This window comes from Euprymna scolopes, chromosome 40, assembly GCF_053919585.1.
Source record: "Euprymna scolopes isolate OS-2025 chromosome 40, ASM5391958v1, whole genome shotgun sequence".
Classification (NCBI taxonomy): Eukaryota; Metazoa; Mollusca; class Cephalopoda; order Sepiida; family Sepiolidae; genus Euprymna; species Euprymna scolopes.
Window position 1 is genome coordinate 47,036,616 of NC_136521.1, and position 18,322 is coordinate 47,054,937.

Here is an 18,322-nt window from a genome sequence, read left to right on the forward strand (position 1 = left end):
GACACTCTCTGCAAATATCAGTTGCACTTTGGGTCTGTGTGACGTAATTTTTGGAAACTACTCTCTCCGCTCTAAAGTCCATATCTTAGTTTTTTCCGCCAAGGCCGTATTCGTTGTTTGCCATCAGCTTCTTGATCTACTCTAAGCTATGACCTGTCTTTAACTGTCTCAAACTCAAGACTGTCTATAAACTATCACAAAATTCACTGCTATTCCTAAAACTGCACGTAAGCTAACTCTAAAACTATCTTTATGTCCAGTGTTTGTCTGTCACCCCTTGATTAACAATCCTGTTTTAGCTCCCTTTGTGTTCCTTCATGAAGAAATTCCTATACCCTTGTTTTGTTAAAAAAAAACTTATTTCCTGGGCATTGATAACATCATACATTATTGCATTTGAGCATCCTACTTACCCACCACCATCACCACACACAAAAAAAAAATGTTTATTTCTCAGAACTCAAGACGTTTCTTTTAATTCAATCATTCAAAGGATTTTTTTTTTTTTACACATCAAAGTTAAAAATGCAAGTATAAAAATTAAGAATTCTCTGTATATATTTATATGTGAGAACTAAAATACAAATCATTTAAAAACTATTACATATTTCAGAGATGCAGCATGGTTTCATTGGCATAGATTGATCTTTTACCAGTTAAAAGACTTAAAAATCCATTCAAATCACCAACAAGTTACAAAATGAGAAAAAATTAAAAAAAAGAATTGAGTTCAAAACAAATTTGAAGAAAGAACCATTTAACAACTATTTGAATAGTTATGGTCGATCCATATTAATGAAACCATGGTATGTCTCTTAAATATGTAACATAGTTTTTAAAAAATAATCTGTGTGTGTGTGTATATATATATATATGTGTATAATATATATATATATATATATATATATATATATATATATATGTGTGTGTGTGTGTGTGTTTTGATTATTTCAACCTGGGGGATTTTGCTAAAATCATTACAAGTTGTTTCATTCGACAGGACAATAAAATTATTTTGCCAATCTCATCAGACAACCTAAGCCAAAATTTTGTCTGACGAGATCGGCAGGATAATTTTATTGTCCTCTCAATTGAAACAATTTATAATGATTTAAGCAAAATCCCGGAGGTTGAAATAATAAAAACATATAGCTCTACTTACGTATTGAGCACTTTTTTCTCTGTTTTTTACCAAATATACCTTCTAATATATATTATATATATATGTGTGTGTGTGTGTGTGTTATTTGATATTGAACCAAGCAAATTTAAAGTACATTTTTATTTTTAATGCAATAAAAACTGATATTGCAAAAAAAAAAAAAGAAAAAAAAAATTAATGTTCTGTTTGGTTTCCTTTGTCTCTTCCATCAGGAGTAGCACAAGACGTTCTCGATCACGAGAGCGTGATAGAGATCGGGACCGGGAAAAGAGCAGTCGCAGGCACCGTTCCCGGAGCAGAGACCGTGAATACAGGGAGCGTAGCCGTGATCGTGATCGATACCATGAAGAACGCCACAGGGACCGTGACCGAGAACGAGACAGGGAAAGAGAAAGAGAGTACAGGCGGCACTGAAGAAAAGAGAACGAAAGGAACGTCTCGTTAAGCCCCAGGAAAAAAAAATGTGAGTGGTTTATGAAACAAAAAGAAAAGTTAATTAAAAATGCCTCTTCCATGTGTCTCTTTGCTCCATTCAGCTTCTTTTTTTTTTCTTTTCTTTTTTTTTTTTTTTTTTTAACCTTTTTCTCGCCCTTCTTTTTCTGTTTGGCATGACTTATTAACAAAAGCTTTTCAGTTTAATTGCATATGCTGATCCCTTTTTCTTATCTCCCCTTGCCAAATTATTTCCCTTTGTTATCATTTCTACATCTTCTCAGCAAGAAAAAGCAGCATGAAAGACCTCAACTGGTGTAATCTTAACATTTTCATTAAAGAGTATGTTGATCCGCGTCCAATTTAGAGGCCCTTATGTAGATTAGCTTTTACATATCGTCTGTTTTAAAATGACATGAGTGGACAAAACTGAAGTTGAGGGGGGGGGCTGATTTCTACATCGTATTTTTTATTTTCCTTTTCTTTTGTTGTGCCATCTCTTCAAACGAAGGTAAACCTTTTCGCTAAAGAGCACATGGATCAGCATCCAATTTATCGACCTTTACATCGATACATATCATCTGTCACTGTTTTAAAATGATGTGAAGTGGACAAAATTCCTGAAGTGGATGACATGTTGAGATGCGACTGATTTCTACATCATGTTTTTTTTTATTTTCCTTTTTTGATTCATCTTTAGAAATTCTCCCCTATATTAAAAAAAGAAAAATCTGCATGCTGTACGTACCCATGAGGAAACGAAAATCTCATACTCCAAAAATCACAAATTGATCAAGTAGTTTTATTTTTAAATGATAGAATGAAATTTTATAAGTAACTAAACAGCAGCATTCTTGTTTGCCATTTTAAATCTAATTTGCAAAAGAAAAGTAAAGGGAGATAACTCAATTTATACTTGTGAGATTTACCTTGTAATTCCTATGAATTCTCAATAATCGTTTAAAAATGATTTTGTACATGATCAATTTACACAATTTTTGGAATATGACATCTTCATTTAATTGCAGGTATGTACATCATGCAGCTAGTTCTTTATTTTCGTTTTTTAATGCAGAAGGAATTTTAGACAAATCTGTATGGTGAATCTACCTGTGATGAAATGAAAATATCATATTCCAAAAATCATGTAAATTGAACAAGAAGCTTTATTTTAATTTTTTTTTATTTTAATTTTTTTTTTAATAAGGAAAATCATTTTTAAGCAATTAATGAGAATCAATAGTATGCATTACAACATAAATCTTGTTAGCATGAATTGACTGACAATTACTAATAAAATTTGATTTTATTATTTAAAAATTAAAGTACTTTATCAATGTACATGATTTTAAATATATGGTACTTTTGTTCCGTCACATCATGGAGATTCTTGGTTTTTAATATAAGGTGAATTCTGGACGAGTGTTTTTTCTTTTATTTTTTAACTTCAAATTTTACTATTGTATAAAGTTAGTTACATCATTAACTTGATAAGGTTTGTATGTCCATAAGGGGGTCGGAGCTGAAATTTTCTTGGCTGTAGGAGAAATTGGGATAAATATTTTCTTTTGAAGGAAACTTTGGTACTTGTACAGTTTAATCAAGACATTCAAAAATGAAAATATCAGGGGGGGGTTATATTGTACATATCCGTTTGGACTGAAGACCCCCCCCCCCTAAAAAATTCATTTAATTTGATTGAGTTTTTTTTTTTTTTTTTTTTTTTTTTTTAACAGCGGAAAAGCACATTCTTATGAGAGTGCGTTACAGTCAGCCATTATAGAATTTGTTAAACACGCCACAGGGAGATAACTCAATGTAAAGCACAGACACTCCCTCCCCATCTTTAATACTAGCTTTTCTTCCTAAAAATCGAATATTTTGCTTGGTATCACAAATTGTTTTTTCGCTGTAAAAAAAAAAAAAAAAACTACTTGATGAAATTAAGTGAATTTTTTTTTCTCAGAGAACTTTGTTCCATGACGGATAGGTACAATATAACCCTTTTTCGATATTTTCATATTTTTAATGTCTTGATTAAACTGTACAAGTACCAAAATTTTTCTTTTTATTTATTACTGGCAGGGTTACCTAATGGTGCACGCAATTGAATATGGAATCCCATGTCCTTGTATGCGCAAACCATATGTCACTATTTAACATTTTTTTTTTTTATTAATATTCAATATAATATTGAAAAGAATTTACATGTTAAAATCACCTTTAAAAAAAATGCCACTCCTGAAATCATTAATAAACTTAACTCGTTTTTTTTGCAACCCAACTATATTTGATCCAAATAAACTTGGAGCTATTGCTGTTCAATGATACATGGGGGCACTTAGATAGTGTGAGCAGTAGGATGCTTGATTGTGAATAGGCGTCACACACAAACTCCCTTCGATATTTTTATGTGTGAGGTTAATTTAAAGAATACGTTTATCAAAACAGTACTCAGCGGGCCAAGATCAAAGTGTAGTATCTGTTCTTCAGATGCTATGCTTCAATTTCTTGTTCTGTCAGTGGCGGAGAAATCCTTCACGACTGAGACAATTTATATTTTTGTTCCTTTCTCCATGTTAAAAAATGACCCTGGTGTCTCTTCCCCATGGGGAGGCAAAGTAAGTAGGAACTCAAGACACCCCAAACAAGTAAATGTTAGTCATAGAGACTGAAAATAATCTGAGTGACATCCACATATCTGTTTGTGATGTTATCACACTCATCAAGAACTTTGATACCAGCAAAGCAACTGGTTCTGACAATATAACAGTTATTAGTACTCAAAAAGCTGCAACCGGAACTAGCACACATTCTTGCAAAGCTGTTCAATCGATGCCTAAAGGAAATATGCTTCCCAACACCTTGAAAAACCTCATTAGTTTCCCCAGTATTTAAAAAATAATTTATACGGCATAATCATGTCGACACACCCAAGTTGAGCAACATTGAGCTTAACTAGTTCCAGATGGGTAACTGTTTGGGAATTTTAGACATTGTATGTGCTCTCTGCTTATCTCGGCATTGTTTCTAGTCATCCTGAACCTCCACTTGCAACTGGTATTTAACAATGCTGACTCATAAGATGTGAGGTTGGAATTACACAATTCCATGTACAGGCACCCTTACAATGAGTATTTATAGTCTGTCAAGATTGAAGGAAGCTACTAATTTAAAAATAGTGAACATCGGTCTTCTGCATCTTAGTATAGACTAATTAGTCTTCTTTGTGTCATAAATAAGTTGCTTGAATCCATGTGAAGTTGTTAACCACCTCAGCAAAAACAACTCACGACTTCTTTTGTCATAGACAATTTAGAATTCCCCTACATTAAAGGTGTTGTTTTAAAAAGCCTATTATTAAAGAAAGAAAAAAAAAAATTTTTTTTTTTTTTTTTTTTAATTCAAAAAGTTTAAGAGCTATGAAGACAGGAGTGCTACCATTAAAATGAGCAACGTTTTGTACTCCAGAATTTTTTTACATAATCATCACCATACTCAATGCATTTTTGCCAGCAGCTCAATAATGTATCTTTCCTTTTGATGCGCGTCTATGACAATAAAGAGATAAAACTTTCAGGTCATGAATGCATGTCCAGTCATCATAATAATGCAATTTGCAATAGCCTCTGATCTATTCAGGTTGAATGAAAGATATGAGACATTATTTTTTTAACGTCCTTTGTAGAAAACAAAAATAGAGAAAAATCTGTATAATGTGTGTACTCGTGATTAAATGAAAATTTCATATTCCTAAAATCACCTAAAAAAGAAAATCAAATTTGAGTATGCAAAGAGTGACGGTCTTGCTTGCCATTTTGGAAAACAATCTTCAGAAACAAAGGGAGATAACTCAACAATAATTCATACTTACCAGATTTATGTTGTAATATTTACAAATAGTAATTAATCGCTTTAAAATGATTTTCTTTATTAAATAAAACTTATGACTTTTGAAATGATATTCATTTCATCCTGGGTATACACGTCATGCAGATTTAAAAAAAAAAATTTTTTTATTATTATTATAGGGAAAATTTTAGACAGGAACCCAATTTTGCCAGACATATCTAGGTGTGCTTATCCTTAACCGCCAATAAAACAAATATATCATCATTTAATTTGATTTAGTGTCTGTTTAATACATTGGCATGTATTAAATGGCTTATTAAGGTGCTTAATTAGAATTACACTTATTTAAAAAAAAAAAAAAAAAAGATTTGTCATGGAGCGAAGATGTCATATTCGAAAAATCATGACTTGATCAACTTGCGTTTTTTTAACCTAGAAATTAAAAAGGCTGATTTTTTTAGTGATTTTAATACTAGATGTATCCATTATAAGGCTGATTTTGATCTTGATAGTTCAAATTGAGTTGTCTCCCCCTTATATATACATCATGACCGATTAAATCACTACATCTCGCTTAGTCATAAAATTTGATTTTCTTAGTTAAAAAAAAAAAAAAAAAAAACTATTTGATCAATTTATGTGACTTTTGGAATATAACATCTTCATTCCATGATGAGTGTGTACATCATAAAGATTTTTCTGTATTTTTTTTTTTTTTTTAACTTAGTGTAGTTTTAAATAACCAACAGAATTGATTTCCAGGTCTTTATTTAGCCTTCTTTCTCTCCAGTCTATCCTTATCACTTCCTCCCATATTTTCCTTGGCCTCTGCTAACTGATCCTGCTACTTCAACTGTTCTACATCTACTAATCCAAGAACTCGCATCCATTCTTTCAGTATGACCACTTGTTTTTTTTTTTTTGTTTTTGTTTTTTTTTCACCCCAAAACAAGATGTACTGCTACTTAATATGTAAGGTAATACTATTTGTGACCGTGTCTAACATAAGGCTGTGGGGAGTGTGGTAACAAGATGTCTGTTCATATTATGTTAAAACTAATGTAGGTTAATGCATGAGAATAGCAGGAAACCGGGAAGGAATTTCAAAGTGTAGCAATCTGAGGCAAGAAACTATTAAAATAGAAGGCCTTCAAGCATTTAGGAACCTTAAAGGTGAAGGGGTGAGATTTTGCTGCTTGTCGGGTTAGTCAGGTAGGTGTATATACATCGAGGGAGCACAAGTGCTATCAGTCAGTTAACGTACTTCCTAACTTCTTGGGTAGTGCTACCGGAAGTGGTAACAAAGCAAATCAGTTCCTTCACTTTTATTGTTCTTCAGCATTTCTATTGTGAAGCGATTAAAATAGAAGAAAAGGACATTATTGAAAAGTATACAATAAAAATTATACAAATAAAAAAAGTCTTTTTCAAGTCATCTGCAAGAATTCCTGTGGCGATTTTGAGAATATTATGTATTGGACATGTTTTTTTTTTTTTGTTTTTTTTTTTATGTTTGAAGTTTTGTTATTTTGATTTCAGTAATTTTATTTTTATGCTTTCATAAACATTTATTATATAAATTCAAATAAAAAACTTATTTTTTAAATTCAAAAGAAAAAAAAAACTTATCTTTTATAATTTTATAAACATATTCTTTATAAATGTAAAATAAAAACATAACTTTTTAAAAGTGCAAAAAAAAGATTAATTGGGTTATCTTTACCTGTATAATTTTGTTAATTTTTATTTTATACTTTTTCAATAATGTCCTTTTCTTATATTTTATTTTAATACATCGCTTCACAATATAAATACTGAAGAGCAATAAAAATGAAGGAACTATTTTGCTTTGTTACCACTTCCGGTAGCAGCTACGCCGGAAGGTAGAAAGTATGTTAGCTGACTATAACCACTTCTCAAAAAAAAAAAAAAAAAAAAGACTTGGATATTCGTAATTGAAATCTAATAGACAAATCAGGCACACACTGCATTTTATATGTACCAAATACGTTTAAATTACTGAAGAAATCAGGGGGAAATAACTGCTTTCAAGTCGGCCATCTTGTTTATTCTCAATAATACTACACTTTTTTTTTCTTTTTTTTTTCTGAAAATTAGCTCTAGCACATCTTCTATTGAATGATATTTTGTAAATTTTAAAATTTATACTAATTTCGACTTCACACGTAAATATGTAATGTTTTTTCCTGAAATGCCTCTGTTTGGAATACATGATTGGGTTGGACGACACACGATAGTAAAGCTGCTGTTGATATATTTATATTGAATATAAAACTACCAAATATAGTTACTCCTCAAAAATGCTATCCAAGTTGCTTCCATAACTTTTAATCTTTATATATATATATATATATATATATGCTAATACATGTCTGAAATGATTTTCTATTTGATAGTTTAATTGCTTCTAAATTCCTTTCAGAATTTGAAAAGTCACAAAATAATGCCTATTATTATCTCTTTTTTTTTTTTCTTCTTTCTCTTCAATTATTAACAAAATATTAGAATAACTTATTTGTGAAGAAACTGAAATGCATTTTGGTGGATTTAATTTCGTAAATTTTTTTTAAGCTTGCGTTTTATTTTAAACTATTGAAATTTTTTTATTTCAATAAACTAAACGTAAATTCCATGAACAAAGTTTCTCCCCTAGAATTGCCTATCAAATGCTATACCGTGGGGCTGCTTTTTATCTCACTACAACAGTCATTTTTAAGCCCAATACAGACAAGTTCTTGTTGAGCCATCCTCAAATCAAATTCTAACGAATTTCCACTACGACCCTATCATCGCGGTGTTGTCTAATTGATCTCCTGACATTCAGTAACCCTTATCGTTGAGTGGCCTTCAGGCTTACTAAGCGATGACTTTTGTATATATATGTGTGTATATATATATTAGTGATGGGACAATTCCAATATTTTCCTGATTCTGTAGTAAATTACCAATTCCGATTCTTTATAAATCTCTAAATATTTAACTGTAGAGTTATTTTCCCCGATTTCTGTAAAAAGCTCATCTTAAATATGCAGATATTTTCGTAAACGTAAATTTACACTTATGGGGGATAATCTATCGAGTTTAGCTTCACTGGTATTTTAAAATCAATAAATATTTATTATTATTATTACCAGCAATGGAAGATTTTTTTTTTTTTTTTCAAATAAAATCAAATAAAAAAAGACAAAAGAATCGTTTTGGCATCGGAAAACAGGCACCAATTTTTCCAGTACCAATACTCCCAAATTTGTCAATTTTTCCTATTCCCGATTCTGATTAATCAGCCTAACACTAAAATATATATATATATATATATATTAATAGTCATCCACATACAGTACTGTTTTGCTGTTCATCAGTGTGGCTAGACAGGCAACTACCTCAAACCAGGATTGAAATCCGACCGTATCTGTTTAATTAGTAGTAAATAAAAAATTCAACATATAATTATTAAAGTTACATGGACGTGAGAAACACAGACACAACAAAATTGTTTCATAATTTTATTCATGTAAAAATGTGATGTTTTATGGATTCTTCTAATGACTGCTTTTCCTTCCAGCTTATTGTTTTCCACCCTTTCCATTTATCTTCTGTGATTTTTTTCTTTTTTTCTGTTCCCCCCCCCCATTAACAAGCTATTTCAGCATTTTGCACAAATTCCGCAATAACTGTGTTTTTTTTTTTAATTACCCCCCCCCCTCATTGTTGATGGGGAGAGGGGTATTTTTTATGTCAAGTTTTAGCATAAAACATAAAAATCTAGATTTCACTTAGTCCATCTGTCTGTTCAACTTCTCCAAAACTACTGAGCTGATATGTATGAAATTTTGTATGGACCTTTGTAATAATAAAGTGCAGTGAACAAAGTATTATGGTATCTGATGCACAGTTAGAGATTAATAGGAATTAGTCATCACAATACCTCATTTACTCTCAAAGAAGAGAGGAGTCATTTCGGCAATATTCATTTTATTTTAAGCATGTAAACACGAGAAATATACAATTTAAATATGTAAACATTTCTTAAAAACTAGCATGGCCGATATGAAGCGTCTACAAGATGACCATGTTAGTTTTTAAGCAATATTTACATATTTAAATTGTATATTTCTTATGTTTAGATGCTCAAAATAAAATATTAACTCAAAATGACTCCTGTAATATTTAACATAAAAACATTTTTTTTAATGTTTAACCAATTTTTTTTCGAGCAATCAACTCAATACAAGATTTAGTGATATTACCCATTAGAATTAGTAGAGTGTACTTGCCTGAATCCATAATAGTTAAAAAGCAGTTTAGCATTTATGAGTTGGAGGATAAGCACTTCATTGAGTAATGGCGCAATGATATTTGTAAGGAGAGGTACGAGACCGATGTGATAATCGCAATTCTTTCTCCAGAATTCTTGAATACCATTATGACAGAGGCATTTTTCCAGCTATCAGGGAAACAAGATTTGGCAAGGCATTTGTTGTAGAATTTGAGGAGAATGGTGGGGTGGGGCTTGCCTGGTTGTAAAATGCGTTCAAATATATTTTAGTTCATGCAGATTTCAAATTTGGGGTTTGTATTACTGTACACATAGATTTGAAAAAGTTGTCAAAAAACAAATATATAACAAATGTAATCAAAGACAAGATTAGTTTTTGACCTAACTGGATACTTTTTTTTAAATGTTTTTATTTAATGTAACATGTTTATTCAACTCGAAAAACAGTGTTTACTGATATATTGGAAAATTCAAAATGGCACTCAACTCTCTGATGAACACGGTAAGTTTAGGAAAAATGAGTTAAAAATAAAAAAAACTATACAAAATACTGTTAGAAACTCGCTCAATATGTTGCTGTGACATTGGCTGACATATTTCTGGGTTTCTAACAGTATTTTGTATAGTTTTTTATTTTTGACTCATTTTCCAAAACTTACTGTGTTTAACAGAGAGTGGGTAAACACTGTATGTTTTTTGAGCTGAATAAACATGTTATATTAAATAAAAGCACTAAAGTATTCAGTTAGGTAAAAAAGTAATTTATTTTGCCTTTGATAACATTTATACGTTATATATTTGTTTTGTGACAAGTTTTTCGAATCTATGTGTATAGTAATAACAAACCCCAAATTTATTATTACAGAGCCAATTCTCTATTGGATATTATATTGTGCCTAATATAGTACTGATTTTAAGATTAACAAAAAATATGACTTTGGGTGCCGTCAGTTAGAATAAAAAAAATAAAATATTTAGCACTCGAGCTGCGTTCACTACTGATGTAGCTATTGATATCTAGATAAGAAAGATTTAAAATTTAATTATTTCAAGCTATGAATGAATTTGCACATGAGCAAAAGTAATAGAAATATGTCAGAAAGTTGGAATAAACATTTCGCATTTAAACTTACCGACATATTTCTGTACTCATTATTCATCCATCCAAACAAAGATTTTACTCATTATAAACCATCCTTGATATATGATTATTAGGGCTATGACAACAGCATATCATCATTGTTTTGACTCTCGAGTATATATCTGACAGAGTTAGACACAGTTAATCAACAGAGAACCATATCTCTCTATATAAAAGCAAGATATGAACGGATACACATTCGAGAGTCAAAAGAATGAAAAGAATATGCTGTTGTCATAGCCCTAATGATTACTATTTCCTGCTAATTTCAGTGTTGTGTGACCAGTAGTTGAAGAGTTTATCAGTTAAATATTTTCACATACATATATCTACTGTTTTATTTATGTAAAAAAGATGAAATTTTTTTTCCTCACAAATTTGTGAATTTCACTATACTAACCTATTTTTCGTTGATTTGTGATACCTAATTTCATATTATACAAAAGATTGTAATGTTTTGAGAAAGACGGAAATCAACTCTTCCCTATTTCTAGCACAGATTATTATAGTGTCAATAACATGGTATAACAAAAATGAAAATTTATACATGTACACTAGCTTTACCTATCCGGGATGCAGTGAAATCATTTTAATTTTTAATTAATTTTATTGCTTCTGACAACGAATATCAGTCTCCCATCTGAAAATTACTCTTTTCTGGATCTCATATTTATCTAGTTTTTTCATCTTGAAGTAGTAACCCCCCCCCCCCCACCTTTTATGTCAAGTGACTTCATGCAGTGTCTGGGGCAATTTCCAAAACAAAACAAAAAAAAAATGTTTGCACAGGTTTTAAACTTATATAGAAAAAGATGTATGATTCTAGTGGTAAGAGAGGTAACTCTCTTTATTTGATTTTTTTTTTTTTTTTGTCATAATGGGGTGAGATTATATAACAAGTCACCACTTATCAAGGCCCATAAGCCACTCGAGAATGAGTTAATATATTGTCCAAGTGGGACTACATAATTTTTCAAAATAAACAGTTGCAAAGTATATTTTTTATAGTGCTAATAAATTTGTATGACAATAACAGGTAAAAACTGGCTACTTAGAATCAAATCAGTTTGATATGTCAGCTTGAATGTTATTTGGGTCCAATTTCAAAAATATAAAAATATAATTTTGTATATTAGATTAATATAGTGTTAATAACATGTTATAACAAAAATGAATGAGAATTGGCTAGTCAAAATCAAAGATGGCTTTGTCAGCGGGGAATGTATTTAGGTTCAACTTAAAAAAATCTAATAAGAATTTTATATGTTAGATAACACAATTAGTTGTACAAAACATTTTCTGGATATTAAATAACGACGCCTTACTTATTCGGTCAGTCATCTTTTATCATCAATTTTACAGATGAGCTTTTTTTTGTTGCTGTCATCACACAAAACAAAACTTTTTATTTTTATTTTTTTCCGCCGCCATCTTTAATTTCAATTTTTATTCTTTGATATTGATGATTACTGATTTACGTTTCAGGCATCTTGCTGGGTGTGATCAGAGCTACACTAGTCTCCCATCTGAAAATACCTAGATTCAAAATTATATCATCGTCACCACCAACACTACTACTACTACTACTACGAGCACTTCTCCTCCTCCCCCTGCTCCTCCTTTTTTCTTTCATCTCAGTGCTGTTGTGAACTTTATGATTGTTAATGAAATTCAACATTTTTTTAAAGCTTTTCCTTTTTTTTTTTTTTTTTTTTGAGTCGGTTTTGTATATGATCAACTGTTGAGTCAAGTGCTGCTGCTGCTGCTGTCAATGCTACTGCCATCCTTGGTCATTTAATCCTGGAAGAAAACCCAAATTTCTGTATCTCTCCCTCACACTCTCTTTCGCTATATATACATATCTCTCTCTCTCTCTCTCTATATATATATATATATATATATATATATCTTGCTATACCTCTCTCTCTCTCTACCTCTTTTTCTATTTCTCTTGCTATCTCTCTCTTTTTCTATCTCTTTCTCTCTCTTTTTCTATCTCTTTCTCGCTATCTCTCCTTTTTCTATCTCTTTCTCGCTATCTCTCCTTTTTCTATCTCTTTCTCGCTATCTCTCTCTTTTTCTATCTCTTTCTCGCTATCTCTCTCTTTTGCTATCTCTTTCTCGCTATCTCTCTCTTTTGCTATCTCTCTCTTTTGCTATCTCTTTCTCGCTATCTCTCTCTTTTGCTATCTCTTTCTCGCTATCTCTCTCTTTTGCTATCTCTTTCTCGCTATCTCTCTCTTTTGCTATCTCTTTCTCGCTATCTCTCTCTTTTGCTATCTCTTTCTCGCTATCTCTCTCTTTTGCTATCTCTTTCTCTTTCACTCTCTCTTTTGCTCTCTTTCACTATCTCTCTTTTTTGCTATCTCTTTCACTCTCTTTTTCTATCTCTTTCTCTTTCACTATCTCTCTCTTTTGCTGTCTTTTTCTCTCTCTCTTTTGCTGTCTCTTTCTCTTTCACTATCTCTCTCTTTTGCTGTCTCTTTCTCTTTCACTATCTCTCTCTTTTGCTGTCTCTTTCTCTTTCACTATCTCTCTCTTTTGCTGTCTCTTTCTCTTTCACTATCTCTCTCTTTTGCTGTCTCTTTCACTATCTCTCTCTTTTGCTGTCTCTTTCTCTATCTCTCTCTTTTGCTGTCTCTTTCTCTATCTCTCTCTTTTGCTGTCTCTTTCTCTATCTCTCTCTTTTGCTGTCTCTTTCTCTATCTCTCTCTTTTGCTGTCTCTTTCTCTCTCTTTTGCTATCTCTTTCTCTTTTGCTATCTCTTTCTCTTTCTCTCTCTTTTGCTATCTCTCGCTGTACCGCTCACTTTTTCTATTTCTCTTGCTATACCTGTCTCTTTTTCTATCTTAATCGCTTTATATCTCCGTATATCTATATATTATATCTCCGTATATCTATATATTTATATATCCGTATATCTTTCTCACGCTTTCCCTTCCTCTCTCTTTCTGTCATATATAATCTGTATTTCTCCTACTCTTTCTCTCTCTTTAAAAAGAGAACAAAAAAACTTTACCATTTGTAAAATCTGTTTTGTCAATGATGATATTTCTTTAAAATTCAGGACTTTTCAATTCCCATTAGTGCATAACGTATCTTAAACATATCAAATTTCATATATTTTAATTTCATATTTCTATTCCTGCAAATCAATTTTTATTTAATTTCTTTAAAATATATTTTAATCAACAAACTTATTCAAACTTTTAACAAATTAATAATGATACACACCTCGTTTAGATTATTTGGGAATGGAGCCAAAGGAAAATCCCAGGTTTTCGGAAAGCTGGAAAGATTCCTTTGGATAGCAGTTGTAAAATAAATACTCATGCAGCTTCCATCATGATTAAGATAATAATTGTCATCATTTAGTGGCACAGTTATAAAATAAAAGCATGTATATAAAAAAATTAGGGTCTGCATTTTAGGGACGAGCACTATTACATACTTACGTGTCATATTGAAATAAGTAAAAAAAAAAAAAAAAAAAAAAAAAATTCCAATGTTTTACTTCTCTTCGTTTTGTCGCAATCTGTTACCCGTCTGTTTTCTATTGCCTTCTATAAATTTCCAGAAGTGGTCAGGTGGAAGTTACATGTCGTATAATATTTGGAGAAAATATCCCTTCGTCAGATGTTTGAACGAAAGTTGAACACACATCTGACGAAGAAATTTTTCCGAAATATTATATGAGACAGAACTGACTGTTCTGATGCAAGTAAAAATATAAGAAAAATGCTAATATATTGTATTGATAAAAGTTAATCTGCATAGCTTATTGCACCATTTTTTTTTTTTTTTAATTTGCTTCAGTTTGTCTATCCGTTACACCTCTCTGTATTGCATTCTATAAATTTATTTTGTATATACACACTAGACAATGCTTCAAGCAAACTACATCAATCTCTTAACATTACTTTCTGCATAATAACATAATTGTTACCTTTTTTGGTTTTAAAAAATATATTTCTTTACTCATTACAAAACAGTTCAAAAGTCTTGAATGTTAGATGAATATCATCTGCTTTTAGCCACACTGATTTGATTGCTCATAACGGTTTTATTATGTAAAAACTGTTTCGTGTGTGTGTGTATACAGTGGCTTTAAGAAAGATTGATCAACTGCTAAACTACTCAAGTCCAACATATTTAAAAAGATACTATAAAGGAAATAGAAACGTCCCATAACAAAATTCCAAGAATTCGGAGCAAATTTAGAAATGGAATTGTGTTATGAAACCATGGGTTCATTTCTAACTTTTCACTGTGTCATATTTATTATATATATATGAAATTGTATGGTCACTCATTCTGTCTAGATTTGGCTGTGGAAATATTTCTGTTGTATCATTTTTATTTCTGTTTTTCTTTTTTCTTTTTTTTTTTTCATATTTTTATTTTCTGTTTTTGTAAACTTTTTACTTGGTTGAAAATTTATATTACGATCTTAAAAAAAAACTTTCTGTTCATTAGAATTGAAAGTCCGATCCATTGTAATCATTTTGTTTGTAACTCTTTTATGCTATTAATATCTTGTATTTACTTTTCTGTTTCTTACAAGCTATTACAAATCTATGAATACATTGTTTTATTTATATATGTATTAGCAGGTCGCCTGGTGTTACTCGGTCATAGGATAGGCTTAAATATATTTTAATTCATGCAGATTACATATTTATTATAGAGACAATTCTCTATTGATTATTATTACATTGAGCTTAATATATAGTAGTGAGCTCAAACTCTTATATATAGTAGAGTCCAAAACTAAAAATGTATATATATATATATATAATGTGTGTGTGTGACTTTAAAGCCATTAGCTAGAATCGAAACCAAAACTCTGAGCCATGCATATATATATATATATATATATATATATATATATATATATATATATATATATAAAAAATAATGTTCTGAATGACTAAATCCAAAAACCAAGGTGGACCTCCACTTTCATTGGAGTAAAACATACCTGGATCTAAATAATACATTAATTAGAATACTTATTAATAGGATATGTATTATTATTAGATAAATATTTAAGAACTTACTTCCTTAATTGATATGGTTGGATGGCAAACGTAGGTTAAATCTTTGGTAATAAAATCAGTATCATGATTAAGATATGCATTATAAACTTATAATTTGAATAGGTTAGCCTAGATTTAATTGGTTTTTGTATAATTAATAAATAAATCATAAATGCATATTAGGAATTTGTCGAACTTAGAAGTCTGCAAAAACATTAAAATATCGAACGCATTGAGTTACCTCCCTTTCAACGTTATGAATACATGTTAGTAATTTATAATTCAACAAAACCTTTAAAATTTCGAATGTACAGAGTTAACTCCCTTTCAACATCTAAAATATCATGTAATCATAAATCTTAAGAGATAGGAACGAAAGAAAATAAAAAATTAAAAATAAATTTAGATCCTTAATTTTAAATGAAGAATGAGACTGCACTGAATACAGAATAATATTCAACGTTTTTTTGTTTTTTTTCTTATCTCTCTCTCTCTCTCTCTCTCTCTCTCTCTATATATATATATATATATATATATATATATATGTATATAGGCATCCACATGCAGTACTGTTTTCGTTGTATCATAACTTATCAGTGCGGCTAGACTAACACCTTTCCCTAGTCGGTGATTGAACCTACCACCATAGTGTTGATAATCGTCGGTTCTAACCACTGGTCCATTAGGTTGGTGCTTGCAAATGACCTCTTAAAATGTCCATCAAATAAACATTCGCCCACACCTTTTACAGTGCTCAAGCTGTTTGTTTATTTACAAGCATACAAACAGGCCTTGCTTTATATATAGCCAATTAATATGTATATTCATTTACCAGTCATCCCTCTTTTAAAAGATGGAATCGCCTGATCATCGAAGACACGATTCAAGCAAAAGTTGATGGTTCAAAGTTTTATAATTATATAGTTATATAAGTTAAGTATATCGATATATTTCTATGTCCTAGATTCACTGCTAAATTAACTGATCATTATAAATCCTGGGTATGACATTAAAAGACATTTAATGGTGAGGCTCCCTTAGAGGCTGCATTGAGAATGTGGAGTTGCTCCTGAGTTACCATTGCTCTTAGGTCCATTTTGGCCCAGAGTGTTAGGGCATGTGATACTACTAAATCAAGCTGTCTGGAGGTATAGCTTCCTGACCAAAAATACAACATACATTGATTTTTTTTTTTTTTTTTTTCATTTCTATTTGCAAAACTCAATCATGTTCTGCAAAGTGAAAAACAAAAACATTTTACTTCTACAAAACAATCACACCAAATACCATAAATAAATATTTGAAGATATAAAGGACTTAAAGAATAAAACCTTTTTCAAAAATTACTACATTCAGCGTTAAATAACCCAAAAAGGGTTGATATGCCATAAAACAAAATGATCAACCATTCATTATGAATTTTGGAAGACACTCGCTAGATGTAAAGTTGATAATGTGGGCTACATTTAGTTTTAGGAAAAAAAGGAATGGGAACCCTTTATGAGAATTCAAATGCCTCTAATTTTTATAAGTATTAGGCATGAATTAATAAATATTCACTGATTTCAATTTCCTTGCAGTTCTAAAATTTAAATATTTCAGATTTGCTTAAACTTGATCCATAGTCAATATAGCAAGATTAGCTTAAATTTTTAAACATTTTCTGTTTTTGTCTAGAATTCAACCTAATTTTAAAATATATATATATAGAGAGAGAGAGAGAGAAAAAAAAATCTTTGTCTATTACAGGATGAAAATGTCATATTCCTAAAATCACGTAAATCAAGTAGGTTAAAAAAAATTTTTTTTTTTTTTTAACTAAGAAAATCAAATTTTATACGGAAGAAAGGATAGTGCATCTTGCTTTGCCATATTTGATAAATAAAGGGAGATAACTAAATTTGAACTACAAAGACAGAAATAGATTGGTATCAACCTTTTAACGGTTCTAATTTACTATTAATGGGTAAAAAAAACGTTTAAAAAAATGATTTTCAATATAAAATAAATACTTGATTAATTTACATTTTCGTTTTGTGATGAATATGTCCTTCATAAAAAGATTTTACTATATTTTTGTCTTTTTAATTTGGTTGAATTTCGGATGAAAAAAAAATTATTTTTGCTAAAATCAGTCACATAATATTTTGAATGAAATTGTATTATAACATATCATTTTTAATCTTAGTAAACATGTATAAAAAATGATGCAAAAACGGTTTCAAGGAATTCATTTTACTTGAAATGGTCACCAGGAGAATAAATACAATCTTTTTGCTTTGAAAGCCAAAAAAAGTCGACTGTTTGTTAAAAAATCCATTTTGCAAACATTTACTTTTTTGCCATCCTATTTTAAATGCAGAGCTCTACGGACAAATTTATCTTTAGTTGACCTTTGG

General features: G+C 30.3%; 1 protein-coding gene across 34 annotated transcripts in view; it reads left to right on the forward strand.

Moving 5' to 3' along the window:
• Window positions 1-18,322, forward strand: part of LOC145265536 (cleavage and polyadenylation specificity factor subunit 6-like) — a 180,271-nt gene that overhangs the window by 143,737 nt on the left and 18,212 nt on the right. For all 34 annotated transcript variants that reach the window (XM_080121468.1, XM_080121471.1, XM_080121480.1 and 31 more), the window contains one exon: window positions 1,375-1,625. In XM_080121468.1, the coding sequence (XP_079977594.1) occupies window positions 1,375-1,576 (202 nt within the window). In that variant the 3' untranslated portion in view covers window positions 1,577-1,625. The remainder of the gene's footprint in view (window positions 1-1,374; window positions 1,626-18,322) is intronic.